General features: G+C 37.0%; 1 protein-coding gene across 3 annotated transcripts in view; it reads left to right on the plus strand.

The window, feature by feature from the left end:
* POU6F2 (POU class 6 homeobox 2) overlaps nucleotides 1-27420 on the plus strand; it is a 311706-nt gene that overhangs the window by 267261 nt on the left and 17025 nt on the right. For all 3 annotated transcript variants that reach the window (XM_086844510.1, XM_023919541.2, XM_023919539.2), the window contains exon 7: nucleotides 20149-20355. In XM_086844510.1, coding sequence (XP_086700636.1) covers nucleotides 20149-20355 — 207 coding nt within the window. The remainder of the gene's footprint in view (nucleotides 1-20148; nucleotides 20356-27420) is intronic.

Below are 27420 nucleotides of genomic sequence, written 5' to 3' on the forward strand. Positions count from 1 at the left end.
TATGCCTTAAATAAACAAATGAGGAAAGATTTTATACTCCAATGTTTGCTGTTTCATCATTATATGTTTGAAAGGATGAAGAGTACAGATTACCAATATCTGAAGAATTTGAAAAGGAAGAAATATATCTTCCCCAAGTAGTGTTCACATAATGAGGAGAATATTACAGAAATACTTGATTGACTGATTTGGTAGTAAGCCAACCACTGAAATATATTCATGCAGTATTCATAGTAATAACCAGCCAGATGCAGACCCATGACTTTTGCATGCAAATCCACAAGCTTCCAAATAGCACAATGAACTGGAATTGTCCTGTAAGAGAAAGTTTTCTCTGTCTTCTGATTTGCATCTAGATTATTCTGAAGAATTGTGTTATGCCTTCTCCTATGTGTTGAACTGTGAACAGTGACAGGGAAAGTTCAAGCAGAAAAAAAAGTCACCTAACCATGCATGGATACTGGATCTATTTTTCCTGAAGTATATTTCAGTTTGTCATTTTTTTTCAGATGCTGACAGTGGTAGGCTTCAGTGTGTATGTATGCAAATGGCCCACATATCAAAAGGGGGAAAAAAAAGGACTTTGAAATATCTATGTCAGTGTATTAAATATATATGATTTTAAAAGTACCTTTTTCACTTAAACTTCCTTCTTTGCACATTAATTAAATATTATCTCTAGGATAAGTATCTCTCATAGAAGACTAATGTATTATTGTCACATAATAATGGAAGAGAATGACAGTATCTCTTTCCGTAAGCTCAAAGGATTTATTAATATAAAGAAAACACTCAGAGCCCTTGAGCAACTCTGTTTCTGCTTCGTAGAGAACCTTTGCTAGGCTCCCCTCATGTCTGGCTTCATGCTTGAGATTCAAGGAAGCAATACATATATCCTGCCAGTTTAAAAATCAATCCTCTTTTCAGGGGATAATTTAATATCAAGACATGATGTACCCAATATCCAAATATACATTCATTTTCATGTTTGACGCATCAAATGCTCTGACATAGCCAAGTTTCAAAATAAATGGTTTGTTTTAGAGGTTGGATATGTCATATTAGCATTCACCCAGCAGATAGAGAGATAGATCAGAGAGTGATCAGGACATCAGGGAGACAGTTTAGAGAGAGATGAGAGAGGCCAGGTACACCTTGTAATGTTAAAAAAAGCTAGCTAGATGGCAAGAAAGAAATTGTATAAATAGGTCACTGCAGCCCAACTGAAAAGAAGTTTAATTTTAACTTGTTAGTTGTCATCTCCAGAGGCCTAATCCACTCCCTTCTTTGAGGGCTGTTCATTTAGCTATGTCTTATTTGATAGCACAAATAGACAGACTCAAAGAAAAAACATGGTATCAGGCTCTTGCAATGTACTAGTTTTAAGGAGGAATCAGCACCACTTGCCATGCTAAAATTTCCTTCTTCTTTCCTTCTCAGTTCTTCTTATTAGCCTTAATTTGTTCTCATTTGTTCTGGTTTTGCTCTTCTGATTTCTTCCATAAGTGGAAGCATAAACCCATGAAAACAAGAGTATGGGTGAACAGGTGTCTGGTCTACATCAGTGACACATCCTCATACACCCCAAGGTACTCAGCTCTCTAGTTTCTGTTCTGCTTCCCCTGTCTCTACCATTTTCTTTTTGTAGCAATAGTTCTTTGCCTCACTTGTGTATCTGGCATTCAGTTAGTTAAACATAGATCTTTAGTCCCATTTCAGACATGGCACAATACTCCTTTAGGCATCCCATAGCCAGTCTGGAAAAATGTTCTTCCCTCTGTGTCTTAGTGCCATGTTCCAACAAAATCCTCAAACATTTCAAATGGAGAAGATATCAACATTCTTTTCAACTGAATTGCTTCCCACTTACATGAACACACATATGTATAGATATACACACATACTCAGGTGAATGTATGCTTACCTGGAAATTCATGCATATCTCCTCAGAACAGATACAAGCACCCACAGGGAAACAAGATTCTAAATATTTTAATTACCTCTTGAGTCATGCTTCTGTCTTTGGAGTCATTTGACTTTTTATTCTGGTGACAAATGGAAATAAACTAAACATTCTCATCTTGGCATGGAAAATGATGTGCTGCTCTGTTTTAGCTCAGATATGTCTCGAGTGTAATTTTAGATGTGTGTAATCATGACTGTACACAGGCCATAATTGTCTGCATTCTATTAATTTAATCCCCATATAAATATATGAGGAAGAAAACTAGGCCTGTATTTTCCTAGGGGTTTGATTTCCCACAAAAAATGTAAGTACTCTTGAGTAACTGCAACGTGAGAGTTAAAAGATATTGGATGTTAACACTCTACCCTTTCACTACTAGCAGGTACTATTAAGACTGGTACAATTGATAGCTCTGCCCAGGAGATCAGAGTGAAGTAATTAGAAGTTCAAGAAAATTGAGGTTTATTAGTGGAATTGCAGGGGAAATATTTCCCAACATATGGCCACAGGATGGCACGGTCTGCGTGTTTCCTGACATCTATCATGAACATTGCCTCTACAGACCCCTCCAAAGCCCTGGGAGGTGGCTTCCATCTTTAAGGATTTAAACCACATCTTCTGGGATCTGCATTATAGATCTCTTAATTTTAATTGTACAGATCCTGATGTATGGGTTTTATATTTACAGTCTCTTAAAATTATTATTAGCAACTGCAGTGCACCACTCTGTATGTCTAAATGTACATGTTGCTCTCTTGGCTAGTCTATTTATACCCAGGAGAATGTGTCTCCTTTCCCTGATGCACCAAAATGTCCCAGCTGTCACACCTATTGTTTAGGTACAGACACCTGTAGGAGACAGCCACCTGTCTTTGATGCCCAGTAGACACATGAATTTGAAAACAGTTGTTGTTTGTTTTCATTGTTGAAACATACTCCTTTAGCTAAAGCAGAAAGTTTAAAAATCAATGCAAACATAGGTTAGATAAATCATAAGGTCATCATCACCTTTGAATAAGATTACTATTTAATTTATATTAGCAAAAAGCACCACATTCTTCTCTACCACATCTGAGAATTTTTTCCACAACAGCCAAGATAAAAATCTGCCTGGAGACTGAGATTAAATATTTAATGGCTTCTTAGAAAAAATAAGATTTTAAATTTAAATTTTACTTCATAAAGGTCCAAAGAGAACAAAACTAACTGATTCTCAGTTCACCAGATACAGCATAGGAAACCCTGAATCTCATCTGTTAAGTCTAAGAGCTGATTGAATATGTGCTGAAATTGCAATTACAAACTATGTTTTTGTAAGAGTATAAGAGGGGTCTTGGAAATTAGTACAAAACAAAAACTTGATGAGCTTTTTTGCCAACTTCTCAAGGTAACTATTTAAAATCTTAATATTAGACCACTGACCCTAAAAATACTGTTAGTAATATAAAGAAGCATTTGTCTGTTCAGACAGGCTCCTACTTCTGTATGTACGATGATGGATACTTAGAGCTATGCTTACATGGAAGTCCTTAACAAGCAATGTATTACACCCTGTGTGCTGAGAGCAAAATATCACAAGTAAAAATGCTACAACAAAAGACTTATTTTCTGAATACAAATAAAAATGTATATGTTAAATATTACCAAGTTGAGCTCAAATTCTCATAGCCTGATCCATCAATGGAAAGGGCCCCTCCTAAGGAGCACTTAATGCAGAAAGTTGTACCCTTGGCTCCCTCTTGCCTTTTATTTCTCCTTAAAATCATATGCAGTGAAAAGAGGGAACAAACATGAATGATGCATTCCTGATTCACTAAATCACTGTGGTCTCTGGCAAGAGCACAAATGTAAAAATGTTTAAATCGGCCTTATACTACCTAACAAATGATGCAAAAGGAGACCTCAAAGAACACAGAGTGAGGGGAGATAAATGAGTACCATGTCAAGAAAGCAATTTCTCACTGAGTTTGCACAGAATGGAAATTTTACTTCCAAGAGATGGTTAGGGAATCTTTCTAATAAATCTTCAGTCCACAGTCATTGCTGTGTCTTTTTTTTAAACTTACTTTTTAGGAGCTGTGTAAGTTATACCCTCCCCAGTGAAATGTGTCAAGATATTACCAGTCAAGTTGAAGGAATTTAAGTGAATCATCTCTATCTCTGTGTTTATATTTGTAATAGACAAGAATGGTCAAACAGATTTCATTTTGTGCATGTGTTGAACATCTTTTCAACCACTGAGGTCTTCTCAAAGCCTTGTCTTATTTTAATAGTAACTCATAAAAGAAAAAATAAAGTTGAGTCTCATTACCAGAAAAAGTCTCTATGATTTTATCTTAATTTTAGGGATTTTTTTTTTTAAGTTATTTTACCCTTCTTTTATGTACAGCTGAGATTCAGATGGTCAGTAAAAAGGTAACTTGTTTTCCAAATGACCCAGGGACTGTAGGTCAGTTTTAGAATTGACTGCTCAGCGGAGTCCTACATCTCTTTAGATTCCTGATTTGAATTATTTTTCCCTAATTTTAACCATATGAAAGGCAACTTAGGCTGCATCCAATCTAAGCTAGTTGTTTAGTGTTTTCTGTCATCACTGAAATAAATAGACACTCTCAAAAAATAAAACATAGGACCAATCTAAAACAGACATTCTAAGCTTTGATGAATTATCTTACAGGGATTTTTTGTTCTCTACATTGAACAGAGTCAGGAATTACAGTCTACAACTGGATTTCTAATGCTAGATGCCTAACATTGCATCAATTCCATGCTTACAATATCACACAGTGGTTATTTGATACTTGATAATGATACTTGAGTCCTTTTAGTAATGTTATCCTTAAGCTCACCATCACAGTCAGTAGTTTTAACTCAGATCCTGGTAGCAGCTGAGGATGGGCATGCAGTTCTTAGTACTGGCTGACCTGCCTTATTTTTTGAATGACTCTAGAGGAATTCTTCATTTTTTGGTGTGGAAACTTTGTTCCTGTGCTGCTTGCCTGCTTCTTTGTGTTTCCTAAATAAATAGAGACCAAGGTAATGGTATCTATCTGAATTATTTAAAGCGTACTTAACTTTACTGATACTTCAACTAAGTGATGGTTTGCAATGTGAAGGGGAGGATCTTTCTGTTGAGTGTCTTTTCTTTCAAGTAAGATCAAGTATTCCATCTGCAGGATGATGTTATTTGAAAATCAGTTGTGCATAAATGAAGACTTTACATCTCTGAGGTTCTCCAGGTATAAAAAAAACCCCTTTGAATGTGTAGAAGGGGGGAAGATATAGCTCCTTTTGACAGATTGCTTTTTACATTTCTCTGGCCATTAACCCTGCTGTTTTGGTTAGAACAGAAAAGGGATACACTAAATCTTCAGAACACAGACCAATATAAATGTATTTTCAGCACAGCTCCAAACATCAGAGGTCACAAATGCTGTGAAAGAGTCTTATCATGTAAGGATTTCTGTCCTAAAAAGTAATCTAAACTACACCATCATAATTATTGCCAGTCTTACCAAATACTTGTTTATACTCCCAGATATTATGTATGCTTAGAGGGGAGGCATATCTTCTGATTTGATTTCAAATATTCTGCATTTGTTTACAAATGCAACCTGAGTGTTTTTTATAGAATTCTCCTGATTTGTTACCATCAAAGAGTGTGCCTTATTCTATATTGTGGATGGGGTCATTACTACCAAGGAAACCCCATAAGAAACGAGTGCCTTTTCTATGGGCTTGACCCACTGCACCTCAGCATCACTCCTAGGACTTGCACTGAACCTATGGGATACAATGAGTTTTTCACTACAGTGTCACTTTAATAGAAACTCAGAGAAGGAAGTTTCCACCTCTCCAGCCACTGGTTTGCATAACAGCTGTAGCATCTTGTCAATTACTCTCTTAATTGGTTTCTGTTTCTTCTCTAACTATGACCTTTTCGGCCTTGCCTGCTGCACAGCAGTGTTTGTTCACTGTTTATTTGGTTTATATGAACTTCCTATCAAAATCATCCCCTTGGAAGGGAAGATATGTGATAAGGAGTTTCAATACTTGTGCTTTCTTTTTTTCTTTGTTATCTCTTGTGGCTTGCAGTAGAACCTGAATCATCATAAAATTGCACCAGAAGTTTGTGTTTTGTATGAGGAACTTCTTTAAAAGAAGAAAAAAAAAAGACCAGACCACTCTCTACCTGACTGTATCTTAAAAAAAAAAACAAAGACAAAACAAAAACTCCCAACAACCCAAAAACCATGGTTATCATGGATAAGAACAAAGTGTTCATCTCTTAAAAAAAAAAAAGGTGGCGTAACCTTTTAAGGTATAAACTCATCAACATAATTCTAAAGCATTATGGTCTTTGTTGTGAGAAATGATAAATCCTGTGGTCTCCCCCTAAAGAACATTAAAAAAACATTACTGACAGGAAATTGAAAAAGTAATATATGTCTGAATGAATATGACAACTTTTTTCTGATAGAGCAGATAGATAAATGTCACATACAAGTTTCAAAATACATTTAATTTTGCCACCACAATGGATATTCTCTTCATAAAATATATATGAATAAGGTTTGAATCATAAAACTTGACTGTGATAAACAAATGCATATTTGATAACTTTCTTTTTCTTTTTTTTTTTTTTTTGAGATGCTAATTCCTTTTTTGAGGTTATTTGTTGTTTACACATCTTTACATTTTCATTTCTGAGTGAAGCAGCCTGGTTGACAAATCTTGTGCACATTTAGCCTGGATAAACTTTCTTTTTAATCTGAAAAACAGATTTTGGGTTTTGGGGTGGTTTTTTTTTGTTTGTGGTGGGAGGGGATGGGATTTTTTTGGTTGGGTTTGGTTTTTTCGGTGTGGGGTGGTTTTTTTGTTTCTTGGTTGATATTTTTTGTTGCTGTTGTGATTTGGCTTGGTTTGTTTTTTTAGTGAGGTGATGGCAGGGAGGGGGAAATAAGGGGAGAAGGAGAAGGTAATAGATGCACCAACTCAACTATCATCACAGAATCAGAGAATATGCTGAGATGGACATGACCCACAAGTATTGATATTGTTTCAAGGGCAGTAAATTTATTAAATCCTCTCTCAGAAATGAGCTCAATTCCTTAACTTATAAATTTGAAAATGTGTGATTACCTGCCATTAAAATATTCCATATATGAATTATGCTATGACATTTTCACTTCATTCATCTCTTCATTCTTCTGCTGTAATTCCCATATGCCAGGAAATCTTCTCCACTATTGCTCCAACAGTAAACAAGAAGTGCTTTTGGAGGTTTCGTATTACTGAGACTGAGTTGGTTTTTTAAAAAATATATTACAAGAACATTTGTACCTATGATATGCATTTTGACAATATTTAGAACTAAGTTTCATTTTGCTGTTGTTTTTTTCCTCTCATACACATCTGCTTTGTTCTTCTTATAGAAGAGTCCATCATTTTTTTATTCTGTTTAATATCTTGCTCTTTGGGTTGTTAACAGGGAGGCTACTTAAATTAAGATAAATCTTGAATGAAGGAAGTAACATCTGATGATCCTTACACTGTCATATGCTAAATATACCTGCAGTTAGATTCTCTGGTTCTTTTAAGCACTGAGTATAGTACATCACTCCATGAGGAACCTTCTTGTTTCATTTCAGTCTTTTCCACATCAAGTCTTTACATACCAGGAGAGAGAGGTTGAATTAGGTTAGTGGACTTGGCAGTGTTAGGTTTATGGCTGGATTTGATGATCCTAAAAAGTCTTTTCCAACCAGCATGATTCTGTGACTTCAAGTGTGGTTTTGCAAAATGGAGCTGTGTAAGTGCTCTGAATGATCCTGTGGAGGAGCAGCTGAGGCTCCTACAGGAGGGTTGTAGCTGTAACTGTGAATGATGTCTTCTGAACTTGCTAAGGACCTCTTTATTCAGTGCAAGTTATTGAGGTTCACTGACACCCCAGCTGCCATAGTTGCAAGTAATGTAGAAAACAATAGCTCTAGGAAAACATTTAAAATAAAGTATAAGCATAAGGATCAGTTTTAGACTATCACTGCATTTTTTCCCCAGTTTTTGGTTATGGTTTTCAACATTTTACACCATGTTTAAAATTCCATTCATGTATTTTCCTTTTGCAAAAGAAGCATTTCTGTACTGATGAAGTAGCACCCCCTATGTTCTTTTGTCAGGATCCTGTAATCCAGTAAAAATTATCAGAAAGTGCAGCAGTAGCATCCCACCTGAAAATCTTGATAGAGTGCATCACAGTCTTCAGTCATCTTAACTAAGGAAATGTGAGACTGTTATGTAATATCACAATTTAATTATTTGATGACAAATGGAATTGTTGTTATTTGTTGTCTACGGCACCCCCGTAATCATGAATGGAATACATAATCACACTGGAACACTGTGCTAAGGTCTTATTCTAACATATTCAAAAAATCAATGGCCTGCCCAAAATAACTGAAAATATAAAAAAAAGTAAAGGAGCCCCTCACCTTTGGTGCCCTGCAGAACATGGTTGAAAAAGAAATCCTTTAGGACTGGTACAGAGACAACATGCAAGAAGAGAATGCTGTCTGTGATCTACCTTCCACAGAACAGGCCTCAGGGGTGTGGGCTCTGCCAACAGCAGAAGGGACATTTAAAGTAGTTTGAATTCATATAAAAATACATAAACAAATTTCAGTTTGCCTGTCTGTACACACGTTGCTTCCACACAGTAGCAATGTAGGTGCTGAAGATGAGGTTACCTCAGGGCCACTGCTACTTTTAATATGAAAATCATAGTTACTTAACTCTTCCTTAAGCAGACCTATGGACCATGTCTGAATTAAAATGGTAATTAAGCTGCATGTTCTCCTCACAGGTCCATAAACACAGTTTCTTGCAATGTCTTCCCTAAATCTGAGAATCATTTAGTTAGATTTAACTGTAATTTTTAAGTATTTGTTTCAGTAGGAACATCATGAATGTACAAAAATGAATTGATAGCCCTGAGAATGGCTCAAATGGCCAGTGGAAAGGGAGCAATGACTGAATGCTGGATATTCATCTCCAGACCCACAGGCAGCTACCCTCCTGAGTTAAGTGCCATAGCTTCAGGAGAATGTTTTGTTCTGAGAGAGATGTTAAAACTAGTCATTTGTAGTAGATACTAAATATCTGTATTACAGAATTTGCTACTGTAATTCCTCTAGAGTGGTGTCCAAAGTGGACAAATTTAAGCCAAGCTGTAAAATGTGAGCAGAGCACCTTTCTTTCTCTTCCTTCTGTCAGATCAGGTGAAGAACATTAATGATGCATTTGATAATATGCAATAATGTAGTCACTATGCTTTCAAGCATTGAAGCACACTACTAATATTCAAGAAAACCAGATGAGTGTATTTTCACTTTCAGCATAAAAATACCCTACTTTTTTTTATATCTTTTATTCATCACTCTTAGGTAGCCTTACAAAAATAAATTAAGACTTATAGGAGTACTGGTGGGGAGGTAAAAAGTGTTTATATGGAGATACTACAGGTGACTGAATGCAGGCCTGGAATTTAACAAACTTTTCTAAGGTGAACTGATTGGCAGAGCAGTGTGCTGAGACAGGGGCCAGAGCAAATTTTGCAAGGTAAGAAGAACTAAGGTCTGGGTCATATTTGGTTGGCAAATTTTCAATTGTACTAAAAAGAGCAATCAACTCTGTGATGAATGTGTGACAAAAGGAAGTTATATTTGATCTCAGGAAGGAGATTTATTCCTAGGCATTTGTATCTAGAAACCTGGGAGTCGTGACTATATTCTGTTCAAGAATTTACATGTAATCTAAGTTTTCTCACCTTCTTTCAGTGAAATTATTTTTTCCCACAAAATTGTGGTGCATTATAGCAAAATTCCAGGTTATGGGCTGGAATATTGTTTTCTACAGTGATATTTACTATAGTAGGCAGATAATCCAGGATGGTTTGTTCCATCAGTCATGCTGTGACACACTGTGCCTCGTTCACAGGAGTCAGAAAGTTGTGGAAGAAATGCATGTCCTGCAAAACTGGAAAGTGTTTCAGCAGTACATTTGTGCACTGGTTCACATTACTCATCTCAGCCTTGACCTGAGCTTTCATACACTATCACAGTAAAAGTTACAACTCATTAATTAATAAGACCAACAGTTTTATATTTTACTTAGCTGAAGTCTAGGTGATCTAAAATTGTAGAAATATCACCTAAGTAGGGCATGACTTTACATTTAAACAAATGTCATCCTGTACAGGCGCTCTGTTGAAATAATGGATTGAGGGACAACTACCATATGAGCTTATATGAGCATATATGCATCTGTGCAGCAAGCTCAAGATTTATAACAGTATTTGGAGAAATGTGATTGTCTAACAACAATGCTGAGTATCACTGCTACTGATTGATTACAATATATATTAACCTTCCTGCAAAGAATTTTTGCTAAATCTGAAGTGATGGAATAGATCAGCATGCACAATTAATTTCACCTTTAAGAATTACAGACTGAAAAACCTGGTGATCTCTGATAAATATTTTATATAGTGTAGGTAATTTAATAGTCAGAAGATGTGAGAGGATTATTCTAGAATACATTGATGGCCTAGAAAGTCTTTGACCTGTAATCTAATTAAAGAACTCTGGTCCTAAAGATTGCATCTGAAGATTATTTGATGGTTAGTGATTTCAGTCCAGTTTCTCATGGAGTACCTAAGAAAACATCCATTGGTATTCTAAACAAACAAGTCAAGGACAGAATAAAACATCATTAAGCTTTCAAAGTCATTTTTCCAAAATATACTTTTGTTTCTTCAGAAAATTTCATCAATGAAAATTAGAAAGAAATTTAAGTATTTGAAGTGGCCAAATTTAGCATACATTTGCAAGACCATAGTACTTCTAGTGGAATAATTTTTCAGGAATGGCATCACAAGATAAACCAGAGACAGTGGTGACCACTTGCTGAACTCTGTGAAGAGCATGCCATCTCCTCAACTGTCTATGCAAAACAAGTTGAAAGGAACAATCAAGGGAAAGAAATAAAAGTATAATACCAGAAATAATCCAGAAATCATCCAGACACAGACCTTGCCAGTCATGTGCCACATCCCTTTTAAAAAAGTGTAAGATTACAATTTGAAAATTTAAACCCATACTACTTCAGTTAGAACTGTTTGGCAGTGGAGGACATTACCTTGTTCATATCTGTGCAAGGCTATGTCTCAATAGCAGCTCTTATTTAAAAACCACAGCATCACAGAGCAATTACTAAACCCTGCTCCTCACCTCTTGATGGCATCTCTGTAGGAGGCCAGTACAGTGCAATTACAGGCAAAGTACAGCACCAAGTAACAAAGGTAGTTCCAAGCAAGCTGATAATGTCACCATAGCATGGAAGCACTGGCACACATTGTGCTGGGCCTAGTTGGGCTTGCTGAGAAATGGGAATTTGTTTCCCAAGCTATCCTTGAATGGCTCAGCATGGAACATATTACTAAGTAGGGATGCCTACATTTTCTTGTGCTGTGTGTCCAGAATCTTAGACTCTGAAGTGGCTGGAAACAAGTCCACTCTTTATGCTCTGAGAGAGAAGTAGCAGAAAATAATGTTATTGCTCAAAGGAGACAATCCTTGTTCTAAAGGAATCTATATCCAGTTTGTAATCTAAAGACACAAATTGATGTTTGGGTTAGCAGCTGCAGCCCAGATACAAAGCTTGAAAAGCTTGAGAATTTTTATTTCAAAGCAGGGATTTCTTGTCTCTGAGATGTTTGATACCTAGTTGATATTAAAACCTTCATAAAAGCCAAACAGTGATACTTCTGTAGGTGGCTATGAAAATTGCCGCCTGCATGAAAAGAAATTAAGAGTGAATGGATATTTACTAAGTATTTTCATTTTAATTAATTCTAGAAATTCACACTTCTGGCCCAGTTGTTCTGTGTTTAATTCCTGAGAAAATGAATACCATTACTTTTGGTTATCAAGAGGATTTGCCAACAAAACCCCAAAACCACACATACAGAAGTGTGTTTGCTTGTACACACCCTACAAGGATCTGCACAGCAATCTGGAAAACTATTTGTGTCTTGGGAGACAAGCAGTAAAATGCTAAAAGCAGTTAGTTATGAATTCTTTTAGTGATTATCAAATATTGTTAGAAATTCTGGCTGGTTTTTGATATCAAATATGATAGTATTGGCTGTCCTGTCATAACATATCTCAGATTTGTTGTCATAACACACAAAAATATTGCTAAAATATTTTATACTAGACATCTGTCAAATAATTTTAAATAATAAGAATTTTCATAAGAATCTCACTAGCTGATTTTCAGAAATGCTTAGGACCTGCAAATCTAATTAAAATCTACAGCTTCTTTGCTCAACTTGGAGACCTCTAAGGTCTCCAATCACCTGCTCAGCTATGACCTCTAAGGGTCCTGATGCCTGATTTGATTCTTGTTTTCAAAAGCAAGTTAAATCTGATAAGCAGATTGCGTAAAAGGGACTTTTCAGCAGACACTCAACATAATTTATAGTCTAATAATTATATATAATTAGATTTTTCTAATGAGAGAATGTTGTATTATTTAGAATGTTTGATAAAAAAGACATTCTTTTTTATGACAGTACACATGCTTCTACTACCAGAATGTAATTGTATTTGCTTAAGAAAAATTTCACCCCATAATTCCTATAGTGGTGACAAATAAATTCCTGTATAGTTTGATGTTAATATACAAACATTATTTTCTAAAAGAAACCACCCTGAGAAAATCAGGTAGAATGTTGGACTCAATGTTCCATTATGATGTTCATAAACAATAACCTATCCAATATGTTGAATGATATATGAACAGTACTTAACCTTGAAAATAACAATTCCTTACAAAAACTGGTGACCCAGGAGTACAGTTTCATAAGTCCCTGTTCCAGTATCACTATTTGATGCCTTCTTCTCAAAGCAGAATTTTGTTGTGTCATCTTTTTGAGATGTCATTAGGAAATACAGTGCAGCAAAGAAAATTTGCAAGCTTTGCTTTACATGAATTAATACCAGTTCTAATTTTAAAGACACAGGCAACCTTAGTTTCATCCTGTATGAGGTTCAAGAATCATGTTTTCAATAGTCCAAAGAACAAGATGGAATAGCATTACTTTCAGAAGAAGTCTGCAAATTGTATTCCTTGTACTCATTATTCCAGTTTTTCAGGGTTTGATTGGCCGTGTTTGATTGGCAGCAGATTGTATATATGCAGTATGGTGCATACAAATAGCTGGGTTTATTGATATTGGTAGATAATAAATGATATTTATTTTTTAAAATATCTATGTCTATGTGTTTATAATTTATGTAGATACTGTATATACATGTATAAACATGCATGTTATTAAGAAAGGGGCAGCTTCACAGTGACTAAAGAATCCCATGCAGATTCACATTTGTTTATCTTCTCCTCAGTCATTGTCTCCTTAGATTGTCTCCTTAAATAACTCATGCTGATAAAGTGACCATGCAACATATCTCTGAACAGAAGCAGCTTCTGAATAAAGTTTGCAAAACTGTACAAAATCATAGAATGATTTGGCTTGGAGGAGACCTTAAAGATCATCTAGTTCCAACCCCCTGCCATGGGCAGAGACAGCTCTCACTAGACCAGGTGTCTCAAAGCCTCATCCAGCCTTGCCTTGAACATTTCCTGGGATGGGGCATCCCCAGATTCCCTGGGTGATCTGTTCTCACCACCCTCATAGTAAAAAATTTCTTCCTAACATCTCATCTAAACCTCCCCTCCCCAGCCAGTCTCCTGTCATGGATCCCTTGTCTTACATGCCCTTGTAATACAGTCCCTATCCAGTGTTTGGGGCCCCTTTATGTACTGGGAGGCTGCTGTAAATTCTCCCCAGAACATTCTCCTCTCCAGACTGAACAGCCCCAGCTCTCTCAGCATGCCTTCATAGGAGAGATGCTCCAGCCCTCTGATAACCTTTCTGGCCTCCTCTGGACCTGCGAGGTCCCTGTCTTTCTGGTGCTGAAGGCTACCAAGCTGGAGGGAGCACTCCAGTGATGGGGGCAGAGTAGAGGGAGAAACCACTTCCCCCAAAATCTTCTAATACAGCTCAGGATGCAGCTGGCCTTCAGGGCTGTGAGAACATGTTGCCAGGTCTCATCCACCAACACCCTCATGTGTCAATGTGTACATGGTGATTTGTCTCATTTTGGTGAGAAATTTTTCTGTTGCTTCTTTCACTTTTCCCCTGTTTTTCTGTTTTCTTTTTATGTTCTTCTGTTATTCAAAACTGAATAATTAACTTGCAATATTTAAAGAGTTGTAACATTGATCAAATTGAAGAGATGTTTATTTTGATGATATTACTAAAAATCTTTAATATTTCCTTTTTATAGTCAAAGAAATTTTTCAGATTAAATGTCACCATTTGCTTTATGACAGCAAACTGGCTGACACAGTAGAAACAAACTAGTGTAGATAGTCTTCAATTTTACTTACACTTCAGAGCAGAAACAAAGAGAGCTGTTGAACCATCCAATTGGCCACAGTTTGTAATATTCCTTTGGTTGTGCTGGGAAAACAATGAAGCAGGGCACCATCCCTGTTTCTGATGAGAGGAGAAGAAGAACTTAATTTAAAAAAAGTTATATGCTTCATTTTAGAATATCACGGTAACTTCACCTAATGTCAAGACACAACGGGTTTATTAGGAGCCGCAAGGAAAGACTCAATACTGGGAAATCATCTATTAGTCTGTCACAGAATTATGCAAAATCTGGTTTTGTATCTGCAGAGCTTCAATTAGACATTTATCCCGAGAAGTTACGAGCAATTACTCAGCTTCTGTCCACGGTTTCAGCCTGCGTCCTACAACAAAGTAAACAAAGTAAAACAAAGTAAACAAAGGCAATTAAATAGGAAGAAAGGATAAGAATGGAATTTTTTTATGTTATTCTTTCTTCAGGAGCATTTGTTCAAAGGATTAGATTTTTAAGAGAACATGTGTTTCTATTTCATTTTTAAGAATAAACCTTTACTGAGGAAGTCTGAAATCTGTTTAAAGGTGCAATACTGACTAAATTTGAGCTAATCAGTGTTAGGACATTCCCCTGGCACTGGGAGTAATATTCACAGAAGTTATTGATATACTGAGGATTTGGAATTTTCCCCCTCCATGGTCAGCTCCATTACTTGGGATTTTACCTTTACTTTAATTGTGTGCTATTCTTTCATGACAGATAAATTTGCAGTTTGCAGGACTATCTAGTCAAAGACCACTGGGCCCACACCTGGTATGAAGGTGCAGGTTGACAATTAATTTCCTGTGCAAGCCAAGCATTACAATTATATTGCAGAAGTCACCCTGGCAATGGTAGGTTCAAGTTGTAAGATTTGAGAGATCTTTGATCAGATATATTGAAATCCTAGGGTACTAAAATCACACTAATAGATTAATCAATAGAAAATATTCAGATGCTGTTAAAAAATCACCCCAAATTTCTTTTGAAGTTAGAAACAAATAACTGACTTTTAAAATTTAGTTAATAATGGGAAGCAGAAAAATGCTAAATTAATTTCTGTAAAAACTGCTTTCTAAGCAGCTTGATACAATTGATGTATCTATTAATCCATGAACAAAAGAGAAAAAAACATACTGAATACATGAAGTGATAATCTGATTCCACCAAGGACTCTGGAACTCAGGGAAACACCCTGTCACTTGAAGAGGGCCAGACTTGCAGTCTTTGTGATTAGTAGAAGAGGATGAAAACCCTGTCTCTAAAAAGAAAAAAAAAAAAGTTGAAGTCTGAATTTACATTAAATATCTTGGTAAAGGTCCCACTTGCACTGCATTTTGTACCTCTATGAGGAACCTGTACCTCAGAAAGATACAGCCTGGTGTAATTTATTTTAATTGACAATTCTATGGAGATTACTGTGCCTGACTCCCTTAGAAAAGCACTGACAAGGTGATCCCTTGGATTAACCCTTGGGCTTTCAAAACTGTCTGATTGCTGTTTTGTATATGACACCTGTTTTTGCAGCCCCTTTGTGAATAGTGTTTGCTTTCAATTGTTTGGTGTACAAAAGGAATTGTAAAAGACACACAAAAAACTCCAAACTTTTAAAATTATATTTTTGTAGCATAAGAACTTTCAGAAATGTAGGGTTGTTTTTTTCCTTCAAGAATGTCTTTGACAAGCAGGATTGTTTACAAATTTGAGTCCAAGCACTGACAGAGTAAGAAGCCTATTCTGCTTTGTCTCAGAGAAGACATAGCAGTGTGGATGTCTCACCATGGAAGTGTTCAAGGCCAGGCTGGATGGGGCTTTAAGCAACGTGGTCTAGTGAAATACATCACTGCCCATGGCTGGAGAATTGAACTAGACGGTCTTTAAGCGGCCTTTTCCAACTCAAAACATTCTGTGTGACTCTGTAAGTATCTTGTGGGATGAGTCCCTGTCACATGTTACTCCTGAACCGTCTTTGAATATAATCTGAAGTAGCAGCATTTCCTAGAAAGGAGCAATGCCTCCCGACTAGGGAAATCACTGGCAATTAAATAGTCTGTACTGTGGCACGCCACTGCCTCAAGCCTGTGGCATGGCCTTGTTTTATTTCTTGACAAAATTCAAATGTATCAAAACCATAAATTGTCTTCAACTTTTACAATAATTTAAGAGGACAGATTAGCAAGGCCCAGGGTGAAATTTCATGCCAAAATTGGAAGGAGGAGGGATCTGGCTCAGCATCACGTCAGTCACACAAGGTTTAAGGAAGGGATCCAGTTGTATTTCTTATGTGTGAATCAGTGAGCAATTAAGATATTTAGGGGAGGGTACTTAGACAAGGGAGAACTTGAAAGGGGAAACCTGAATCCAATTGTAGCCATCTCAAAGCTTCACATAATAATGAGTAGCCCTGTTGTTTAAGTAGAGACAAGTGGATATCTTTTTCTTAACCAGACAAGAATTTACTTTGGTAAGAAAAGAAATAAAATCTTGTGAAGCCCCAGTAAGTTTCTGTTTCCCATTAAGACTTACCCTTGGGTCCTACGGTAACACCCCTGAGGGTATTTTCTCATTTGCCCTTCTGGAGCACTTCTCCCATCTGTGTTTTTCCTGCTCCATTTCTGTCTGTGTGCATGTACAGCACGCCATGCACAGTATGGTCTGTGACACACATTAATACATATAGATAGCCTTCTGCTTCTGACCTTACAAACTGTCCACTTCAGCATTGTCATTCTATGAAATGTCCAACTGTAGTCCAAGAAATGCATTTTAAATGTGAATGCAAACATTTCTATTACTGATAACACCAACACAGCATTTTTTGCTTTGCTGGGATTAGGACCTTGATAGTTAAAGTTACATTGGAGTAATGACAGTCCAAGGTTGCGTCCTTTACAGACATGGCAAAGGAAGGGGAGGCCTTTGGTATGTCTCTGCTGATAAAATTAAGAAGGATTATTTCTTGTGTTTGGTGAGATTGTATTAAAAGTGAAAGAATATATTTGTTTCCATAAACAAGTTAGGTCACAGAAACTGGGAGATATTTACGTGTTGCACTGCATTGCAGTTGTATTTCATTCATGCTGAAAGTCTGATTTTAGAAAACAATTTGAAATCCGATAATGATGGAAATAGAAGCCTCTCTCCTCAGTGAACAGCCATCTTCTCACATGAACAGGAGAGCAGTTGCCATTCAGCTAGGGACACCTTAAATAAAATAAAAGAAAAGCATTGTGATCTGCAAAGAGAAACTCTCAGGAAATTTCAGCTTAGAAGGCTAACTCTGAATATGCTTCACCGTGCTTCACTTTCATGCTCCGTAAAATGGGGGTAATAATTTTTATTGATCTGTCTACCTTTTATCAATGCATTAAGAACTTAAATTGTATCTTTACAGTCTTTTGAGCAGTCTTGATATATGCAGCTCTTACAGTACAGCTTAGCAGCTGGGTTTGCCATTTTTTCATGTTCTCTCACAGGGGAGCTGTCCTGCTTTACTGTACGGTTTTCTGGTCTTCCCATCTAAGGGTTTCTAACTGGGCAAGTTTGGTAAATCAACGATGAGTTCAGCACCTACCACTTGTTACCTGAGCTGCCACAGACAGCAAAGCATGCTCCTCTTGCTCCAGGAGTCAGTTTAGGTTGTCACCCAGTACTTCACGGTTGTGCCTACCTGGGGGCACATCACTGGGTGTGACTGCTGAAGGAGCAGTCACTCATTAGGACCCTGTCACTCAATGCAGTCATATCTTAGCCTAATAACAGGAGAGGGCGAGGAGAGCCACCTGCCCCTCCAGCTATGTCTGAATTACTTGGACATCTTTGCATGATGCTTTTTTAAGAATGGATTTTTTGGGGTCGTTGTATGTGACCTCAGGTGATTTCAGTAGGCAGAGATCTTCACATATCCCTGTTACTCTTCACCATGCATTTCACACCTGTATTCATTTTGTACCTGTAACAAGAGATTCAGTGTTGTCCTACTTTTGTACTCACACAAAGCAACTTAGTGGTCTTCCCAAAAAGGTAACTGATGTTTTCACTAAACAGTTATTTTAGAGCTAATTTTACACTGTATTGAATAGGTTCCATTGATATAATATAAATTAATTGTTGAAATCAATAGGAATGTTATGTGTTTCACTTTATACATTTGTTTGGGGACAAATTTGCTTTTGAGATTCATTAGGAACACTTCAGCCTATTTTCATGAGGAAACTACTCTGTGTCTAGTGTTATGTATACTTCTCTTTCTCTTTCCGTCCATTCAGCTCTCCCTACCTACTTAATGGCTTTGAATCAGCTGATTAATTTCTATAAAATTTCTCAGAAACAAAGAGATCTAAAAAGATGACTAAGCTCCCAAATGGAATGAAAACCAGCAGACAGACTGTGGAAAACTACCCCGTTTCTATCTCCACCGAGGAAAAAGAAGGAAAACTCAGTCATAATCAACCCTCTTTCTCAGCAGCCCAGTAGGTCAATATGTGGTCAGGTACACAGGGCAATTGGGGTCATACCAGTGGGAGTCAAAATTGGCAACACAGTGTGGTGAATGCTGAGGATAAAGAGGAAGAAGCAAAGTTTCTGGAAAGGACAGACTGGAAGTCTTAAAATGGGGTAGATGTTTCCAGGGAGGCTATGATAAAAAGAGAAGAGAAGGAGAAGGAAATAGAAATGTGCTATGCTTTTTTTATTTTTATTTTTCTCTTGCAACAATCCTGTGACTCCAGCTTCATATGTTGCTGTTTGAAAAAAAAAAAAAAGAAAAAGTTTGGGTTTAAGCCCAAGTTTCCTCAGAAGTTTATTCCAGATTCTCTAATACTTGTAAAAAGAATCTTGCAACAACATAACTTTTTCCAGCCTAGCAGCTTACTGACTGACAAGCTTTCTTTCGACATCTGTTTGACATCTCATCCTAATATTAGTTTTACAGGCACATTCACATTTAGGAAATCACTGTATTCTCAAGTCTAAGATGTCACAAGTGTCTCTTTCTGCAACTGCTTGCCCCAGAAATGTTAGCTAATATATTTTATCTAACATCAGCCCTCCTGTTGTGTTGTACTTCATAGTTGTCATCCAAAACCAGCTGCATTTTTATGAATGTATCTTAATAAGGCATGCCCTGAAAGGTACCAGTGCCCCTTTGTGTCTTCCTGTGATGACATGGGAATAATAGGTGGTCATCTAGAGTATCAGGTATCAGAAAATCAAGTAAAATTACATAAGCCCCATTAGTAATATTATGTGGATGATGTAAAAAGCAAGATAAAAAGACTGATATTTTATCTGTTTCACTCAGTGTTAAAATGAATAGTGGAAACAGACCGTGATCCAGGGCCCAGAGTGGCCCAGCACTTTTTTCATATACGGCCCAGCATTTTTTTCATACACTCTTAAATTACAGCAGATTTGCTGCAGATGACAGTGGACAGTGGTAAAATGTGCAGGTGATATGTGACATGACGAATGAATTGGAAAGTCCTCATCACCCCAGTAAAGGAATGACTGTTTCCTACCCTCAGCCTGTCTTAACCAGTCTCTCTGTGCTTTTATCACCTAAGTTTGATTCAACATGCAGAATACAAGGAATTACTTGTGGCAAGTGTATGTGGCATGCCTGCATTCTCCCTGTGTTGTGTCTTCCAGATTATTGGAACAATCCCACTGATGCCTAATCCAGTCCCGTCCAGCCAGGCGGCAGGTGGAGCTCAGGGACTTCAGGTGCAGCCGATAACTCCACAGTTACTGACCAATGCCCAGGGCCAGATCATCGCCACTGTCATCGGCAACCAGATACTCCCAGTGATCAATACCCAGGGAATAACACTATCGCCGCTCAAACCAGGCCAGCAGGTAAATTGTCTGTAGCCTGAATGATTATCAAAGCAGACACAGAGAAATTTTCTGCTCCTCACGGGCACTCTCGTGGTCTCTCTAAAAATCCCCACTTCTTTACCATTTTTAATAATAAAAATTAGTTCTGTCCTGCATAGTGTATTACTGCATACTATATTATGTAGTAATTAATAATTTCATATCATATAACTTATTTATAAATTCAAAAATTATCCATTTTTTCTTTGTCTTTTCAAGGTCAGTATAGGACCAACTGAGATGTTTTCTGCAGTGAAAATGCAATAGGAATATGAGGCAGAGGAGACCCATCTGGCCCATCTGGTCTATAAAGTTCTGTTCCTTAGTTAGTGGTCACCTAGCAGACTGGGGCTTGAAATGATTTAGAACTTGAAGGGAATTTTTTTTTTCCTCACTGGAAAATCAGATATGATTGTCTATAATTGCATAGACAGAAAGTATTCTGTGGAAATTATTACCCAGTGTATGGTTGCAGATAGTTGACAGACTTAAGGGTGGATCCGGTGACCACACTGAGATGCAAAAACACTTCTGTAGCTCTTCTTATAGCACTCTAGAGTCAAATCCATTAGTTTTGCCTACACCTGTAGAGCAAGAAATTGTAGGACCACCTTTTTTCTCTGAAAGAGGGGAAGCTGAGGACAGAAAATGCATCAAATATGGTTACCAAAGAGATTCTCACAAAAATATCCCTCACTTAAATATTCAGCTTAGCATTCCTACTGCTGCAATATAGTAGTGCTATAGTTTGCCACTCCTGCTGACACCTCCAGGCACAGGGAGCAGCTTCTTGTACGGTGCTAAGTATCCCAGGCCACCTGAACTCCAAAATGATGATTTTTCTTTTTTTTCTTTTTTTTTTTCTTTTTTTTCCCCCCAAATTTAAAAGTAGAGAGACAATGTATCTCTAACATCACTTTTTTGTTTGTTCTGAAAACATTTCACATCCCATTGGTTACCTGATTTTTTTCCCATCCTATCCTCTGTAATATCTAGCATGGGCATTTTCCAAAGCACTTGTCATTTATCTAATTCTATTTTCTTTAATGGAAGTGTACTTGCACTACTAGCAAATGCTTTTGCAATGTTTGCATATATACAGTTTCAAACAAAGCTGAATGGATCTGAGGGCAGGCTCCATGTTCTCCACCATGGGAAAGCCTGACAATGAAATATGAAACTCAGCAGTTCACATTTGGTTTCCTGGGGGTGCGTGGGATGGGCTTGGTTTTTTTTGTTGTTGTTTTTGTTTTTTTTATTCAGTCCCCTGAAGGGATTAGATCTTTTCCTCCATTATGGGGGAAGCACTCAAAAATCATAGCAATCCTGAGATCCCATTTGAAACACATGAAACATAAATTTACGTATTTAGACTTAAATAGGATGTAAATAGAAGGATAAAGGACCTGTATTATTGCCTGAGACATTCCCACCTTCTGAGTCCTGCATCAAAGCAACCTCTTCCAGGCAAAGTCTGCCAGTAGTGTCAGTGGGCAGAGAGGGCACAGAGGTGTAACAGATTCTGCACAGCTCATGGAACTGGTCTCACATCAAGAGACAAAATCTGAAAGCTGCAGCTTGCTGAATGAGCAGGGGTGCAAGGTAGAAAACACTGCTTAGCCACACCATGCTGTCCTGTACTTGTTCACCCAACCTGTGTGCTCATGTGCAGGGATCAGCTGGCACAAATATCAGTCTGCAGAGAACTGGTTATGTCCAAGAGCCAAAGATGGTATGCCCAGCAGTGCTATGGAGGTAGATAATATTATTTTGCCAATACTATTTTCACAGGGTTCAGCCTCTGCCTCTTTCATGGAGTGCTGAGGTCCCAGGGGTTGCAAGAAGGGCCGCAAAATGACACAGTCTCCTTACCTTGAATCAGCCTTTCTTGAAGTTTAATCAAGACAGTGTTTTTGATCAGGGAGAGGAAAAAATGTGGTGCAAATACTATATGAAAAAATAGTACAGGTTATCGTTTTTATACGAAACACAGAAAATTATTTCTATGTATTTGTGCTCCCTCTACTGGCTCTTCTGGTTTTACTGAAAGAAGTCAGAGATAATTTTGCCGTGAATTTCAGTGAGAGCAAGAAAGTTGTATGAGAGCTAGATTCCTCATAGGAATAATGCTGATGGACAGCGAAAAACAATTGAGCTAGTACTTACTGTACAAACTGTTGTATCATTTGGAAAGTGAATAGATTTGCTCAAAGTTTAAGGAGATCATGTATTTATTTTATTGCCTGGGTAGATACTTAGACTAACTTAGTATTTGGCTAATAATAGCGTATTAAGTCATAAAGTTTAAAATATCATTTCCAAAGGAGAGAGTGCTTCAAATCGGAGGGCTCAGCAGGAATTCAAAATGTTTTTGAAAATGGTGTCACACAGCATTTGGTGTCTTCTAACTTGATGAAGGAAGTTTCAGCAGGGGAAAAGATTACAATATAAGTTTTGGGAAAGTTTTTAGTATGTCTTGAAGAAATAAATGCAGGAAATAAATAATGTAGTAAAATGTTCCAGTTAGGGATAATCCTAGTTTAACTTTCAACTTGTCACTTCCTCAGAAACTAAGTATGGCAGGAGAAAAAGAGCAGTGATAGTGAGCTGCTGCTTGTTAGCTGAGTCACAATAATTGAACCTTTGTAAACTGTTCCAGTTGCTAAGTAATGCATGCTAGTACTTACTTTTCCCCTGATGACTGAAGACTTAAATGCTTCAGATTTTGTTAGTCAGCTTTACTTAGGTAGACTATATGTGTTATTTATTCATACAGCTTTTTCAGACTTGACAGAATAAACCTCAATCTCTCCTAATGGAAATGAGTTCATAGAATACTCACATGCAGTGTAAAGCAATGTTTCTTTTTCTGCACTGTAAATAGGTTGCTTTTCAGTGTACACAAGCAAGTCTGATGTAGTCCTGTTCTTCCTGTATTTAAGTATAAATAGATGGTTTTGATTTATGTTCTTTAAACTACCCACAGTAGAGATTGTTCCTCTTCAAATTACACCAAGTAGATAAAACTTCAAGTGTTCTACTATTTTCCAAGATTTTGCTAATCTGACGAATATCTGTGCACACACCAAGAATTCTCCTAAAAGTTGCAATGGCTTTCTAAAGCAAGCAGCTGTTTGCACTCCTGTTTTATTCTGTATCTTTTTTATCTCTGTTCATAAACAAGTTTTTCTTTGCCTTTAATATTTTTTGCTGTTCACCCCCCAGCCATTTCCTCACTAATCTCTTCAAGATTTTTTGATCAGAACTGAATGCTGTGGTCACAGGGAGGTTGCATTCCTGTTTTACATAACATGATATTATTTTCAGCATTATTTTCTTCTCTTATCTCAATACAGCCTAACATTCTGCTTTTTTCTATCTCTGTTCATGGAACAGTTTTACTTAATAAGCAGATGTATCCACCATAATATATCTTTGTTTCCCTGATTATTATCACGTGTGTCACTAAAATAGTTCCTTTTGTTGTGAATCACTTTGCACTGATCCACTACCTGTCAAAATGCTCCCCTGGCATGCTCTAAACAGGATGTGTAAGTTTTTCATGGTATTCTGTACTAAGTGAAGAAATGAAAGTTTGTCCTACAGATTTACCATTATTCACCATATTTCCTTGCTGGTTGCTAAAATCATTCAAAAATTTGGCATTAATCCTTTGTTCTCTACCTGTAGTCTCCTTTCTTGAAAAAGAAATAATAAAATTATTCTCTAATTTTATGTTTCTTGCTTTATAAGCTCTTTGTGTCCCATAATAGAAGACCACCTTGTAACTTTAACTTCTGCAGTTTCTCCATGCCTCTCAAGACGAATTTTGTCAAAATGTAGATTGCATGGCTAAAGGCACATTGTTTTTGAGAACAGATGAATTTGTTGTAAAAACTTGTTTGCATTGCCTTTTATTATCAGATTTGAAAAATTTGTTTCAAAATGTTCGTTCATATCACTAACACAACCTTAACACCGGCACAGCTGAATTTGAACCATGAACTGGAGTCTTATAAAATTTAGGAAAGTATTCACCTCACTTAAGTTAGTCATAGAGGAGTTAGGTATCTGGTGTAAGCTAGTTAACTGGATTTCTTGTATAGACATAGACAAGGAGACATATGCATGTCCAGTGGAAAACTCAAGGTGTCAAAATAGAAAAAAAATTTGGATAGGTTGAATCTCTAATAGGTATCTTAACATATACATTTTTTCCTTTGACATGAGACAGAGCTAGGGTAGCTACCTTAGGATTTTCAATTAATTCCAAGGTGAAAAAAATTGACTGAGAAGAATCCAGCCGTCAATGATCACTGGGGTTCAAACACATTCTAGTCTATGAATTTCCTAAATAATCCTAAAAATAATTGGTGTTTTCATAACTATTTTCTAGCCCATACAGAAGCAACTTCTGGACATTTTATTGTTCTCTGGTGTACCACATAAAGCAGGTTCCTATCTCACTTTTTCCTGGCTCTTTCTTTCTACATACTAGATTCATTAAATCAGGACTGTAGTTCCAGTTGTCCTCAGTTTTCTTTTATCTACAATGCCTGACAGAATTTTTCATACTTCATCTTGTCTCAGAGCACGACCAGCTTTGGGCTTCTGTCAATTCTAACACAGTAAAATGAGCTACTAGGCAGCATTTTCCTACATTTTCAGTTCCCCATCTTTGTTGTCATTGGCTATCATGCTCCAGATTACCTGTTAAAAAGACATAGATATCTCTCAGATGGGACTGTGGTGATTCTTGTACATCTGCTTGCCAAACTTCACTTTAGATGTTCTCTTTCTGCAGTCTCAACCTGCCACAAACACCCTACCATCTTGTTATCACAACTCCATGCAATCCCTTGTTATTCTCTCCCATTAAAATCTAACCAGCTCTCAATCATTTCCTCTCTGCAATGCTCCTATAGCTTTGATGCTGTCTTGTTTTATGAGAAATCCACTCTTCTTGCTCTGTTTCAATATAGTCACTAAACTGTGTTGTCTCAATCTGACTTTGTTTTTCTTTTGCTTTTTATATGACTTGCAGTGATGAGGGTGACAATTTTTACTGCTTCTTTCTCTTTTCCTTTATCATCATTACTTCATAATTCCATTTCATCTATGGATAAATTACTAGAATTTTGAAAGTCAAGATTACTAGACTATTTACTGCTACGAGGAACTACATCAGACTTTTCATGCCACGGCATGACACTTGACTTGTAACTTCCATCTTTCCCTGACCAGTTTTTATTGTGCCATCAGCACTTGCAGGAGTAGGATATCTCAAGAACAGTCACTCTAACTTCACCAAACCATTGGGAATAGGAAGATGTCACTACATTACCTGTCATTCTAAGCAACTGAGGCACAGAAAGCATAAAATGCTGTTCACTATAGAAATATGAGGGTTACCTTTCAATTATGCACTCACACATTTAAAACTGTTACTATAATATTATTGTAATATTTGTGTTAATAATTAACACTATTAAGTGATAAATAGTTTATAATTAGTGATTAATGTATTGTCAATAATATTGTTGTTATATTGACATTATATCCTTCTTGATAGGGGTAAAAAAATTACTTATGCACCTGGTTTGCATATAAAATTAAGTCTTCTGTAGAAGTTCAGCTATATTCCCAACCTCATTTAGGAAGCTGAAAGACCTTCAGTTACAGCATGCTTTGGAAGTAGTTGTGATTCAATAGAAAGGCTTGAGAGAACTTCAGCAGATGCTGTCAAAGTCCTGCCCCCAGTTATTTCCACAGCACAGTCTTCATTTCGGGCAGAGTATGCGCACAGCCAGTGTGAACCTAAGGACATTTCCTATGTTAGCTTCCAAATGTAGCTGTTCTGTCAGTCTAAGCACTGTGTGCAGACACCTTTTATACTGTATGTACTATACTACATTGCATTGTACTGAGAGAGAGGATGCTTATTAAGTATCAAATACCTTTCATATTCAGATTCATATATGCAGTTACTTGAATTTATTTGAGTAGCCTAAATTAGGGTGATGGGGTACAGTATTTGTGAAATACTCTGGCACAGTTGACTCTAAAAGGGATTTGGCATGAAGGATGGGGACATGTGTATTAATTGTTCTTTCCATTTGCTAGAAGATTTAAGGAAATATCTTTGAAGCCCATGCCTGCTCATGCAGTATGAGTAGGTTTAAAAACAGATTTTATCTGCCCTGGTGCTCTTAAATCATGCCGTGTCCTCAGCACGTCATTACTCTTTCTCAAAATCAAATGTGTTTTAGGAAACATTTTAGGAAATGTATACAGAGCAGAGGACTCCATTTTCAAGAAAGATAGAAGCATGAAACACTTAAAGTACTACTGTAAGGCATTATCAGGGAATTTCTAAGTGTTTGGGAATGGTTTTCTTTATCAAGATATTAATTTTTAGACCTTCCATGGACTTTAGTCTTTACAAGAGCTAATGTCTGTATTTCCCAGGATGAACTAGCTGACATTAGAAAACATTAAAAGTCTTTATTTATAACATAAGGGGGATTGCTTAAGATGTATTTCTGGCTCTTTGTACCACTCCTCTTAGTTTCATCTCTTCTGCCCTTTTTGTTGTACTTGTCTTTTTCACCTCTGTCTTCTCTAATTTGTTGTGTTCCCTCATCTCTCAGATTTCCTTTGCACTGAATCGTAGAAAAATAGGGCTGGAAAGGACCTGAAGAGGTCATGTAGTCCGTCTCCTCCCCCTAGGCAGGATCAGCTGTCCCTATATCATTCTTGACAGATGTTTGTCTAGCTTGTTCTTAAAAATCTTCAGTGATGGAGGTTCCCTGACATCCCTAGGCAGCCTAGGCCCCTCTCCTTAGCATTTTAAAGGTCTTCCTGATGCCTGACCCTACCTTCCCTTACTGCAGTTTAAGCTCTTTATTTTCTTCTCCTTTCCATTAAGTCCATATTTTGGCCTTGCCCTTTGTCCAGACTGTCTGTAAAACCAAGTAGCAGCTCTGTTATGATACAGGGCAATATTCTGTCAAAGTTTTCTAGATTTCCACCTAGTTTATTTCT

This window comes from Cyanistes caeruleus, chromosome 1 (assembly GCF_971803275.1).
Source record: "Cyanistes caeruleus chromosome 1, bCyaCae1.hap1.1, whole genome shotgun sequence".
Lineage (NCBI taxonomy): Eukaryota > Metazoa > Chordata > Aves > Passeriformes > Paridae > Cyanistes > Cyanistes caeruleus.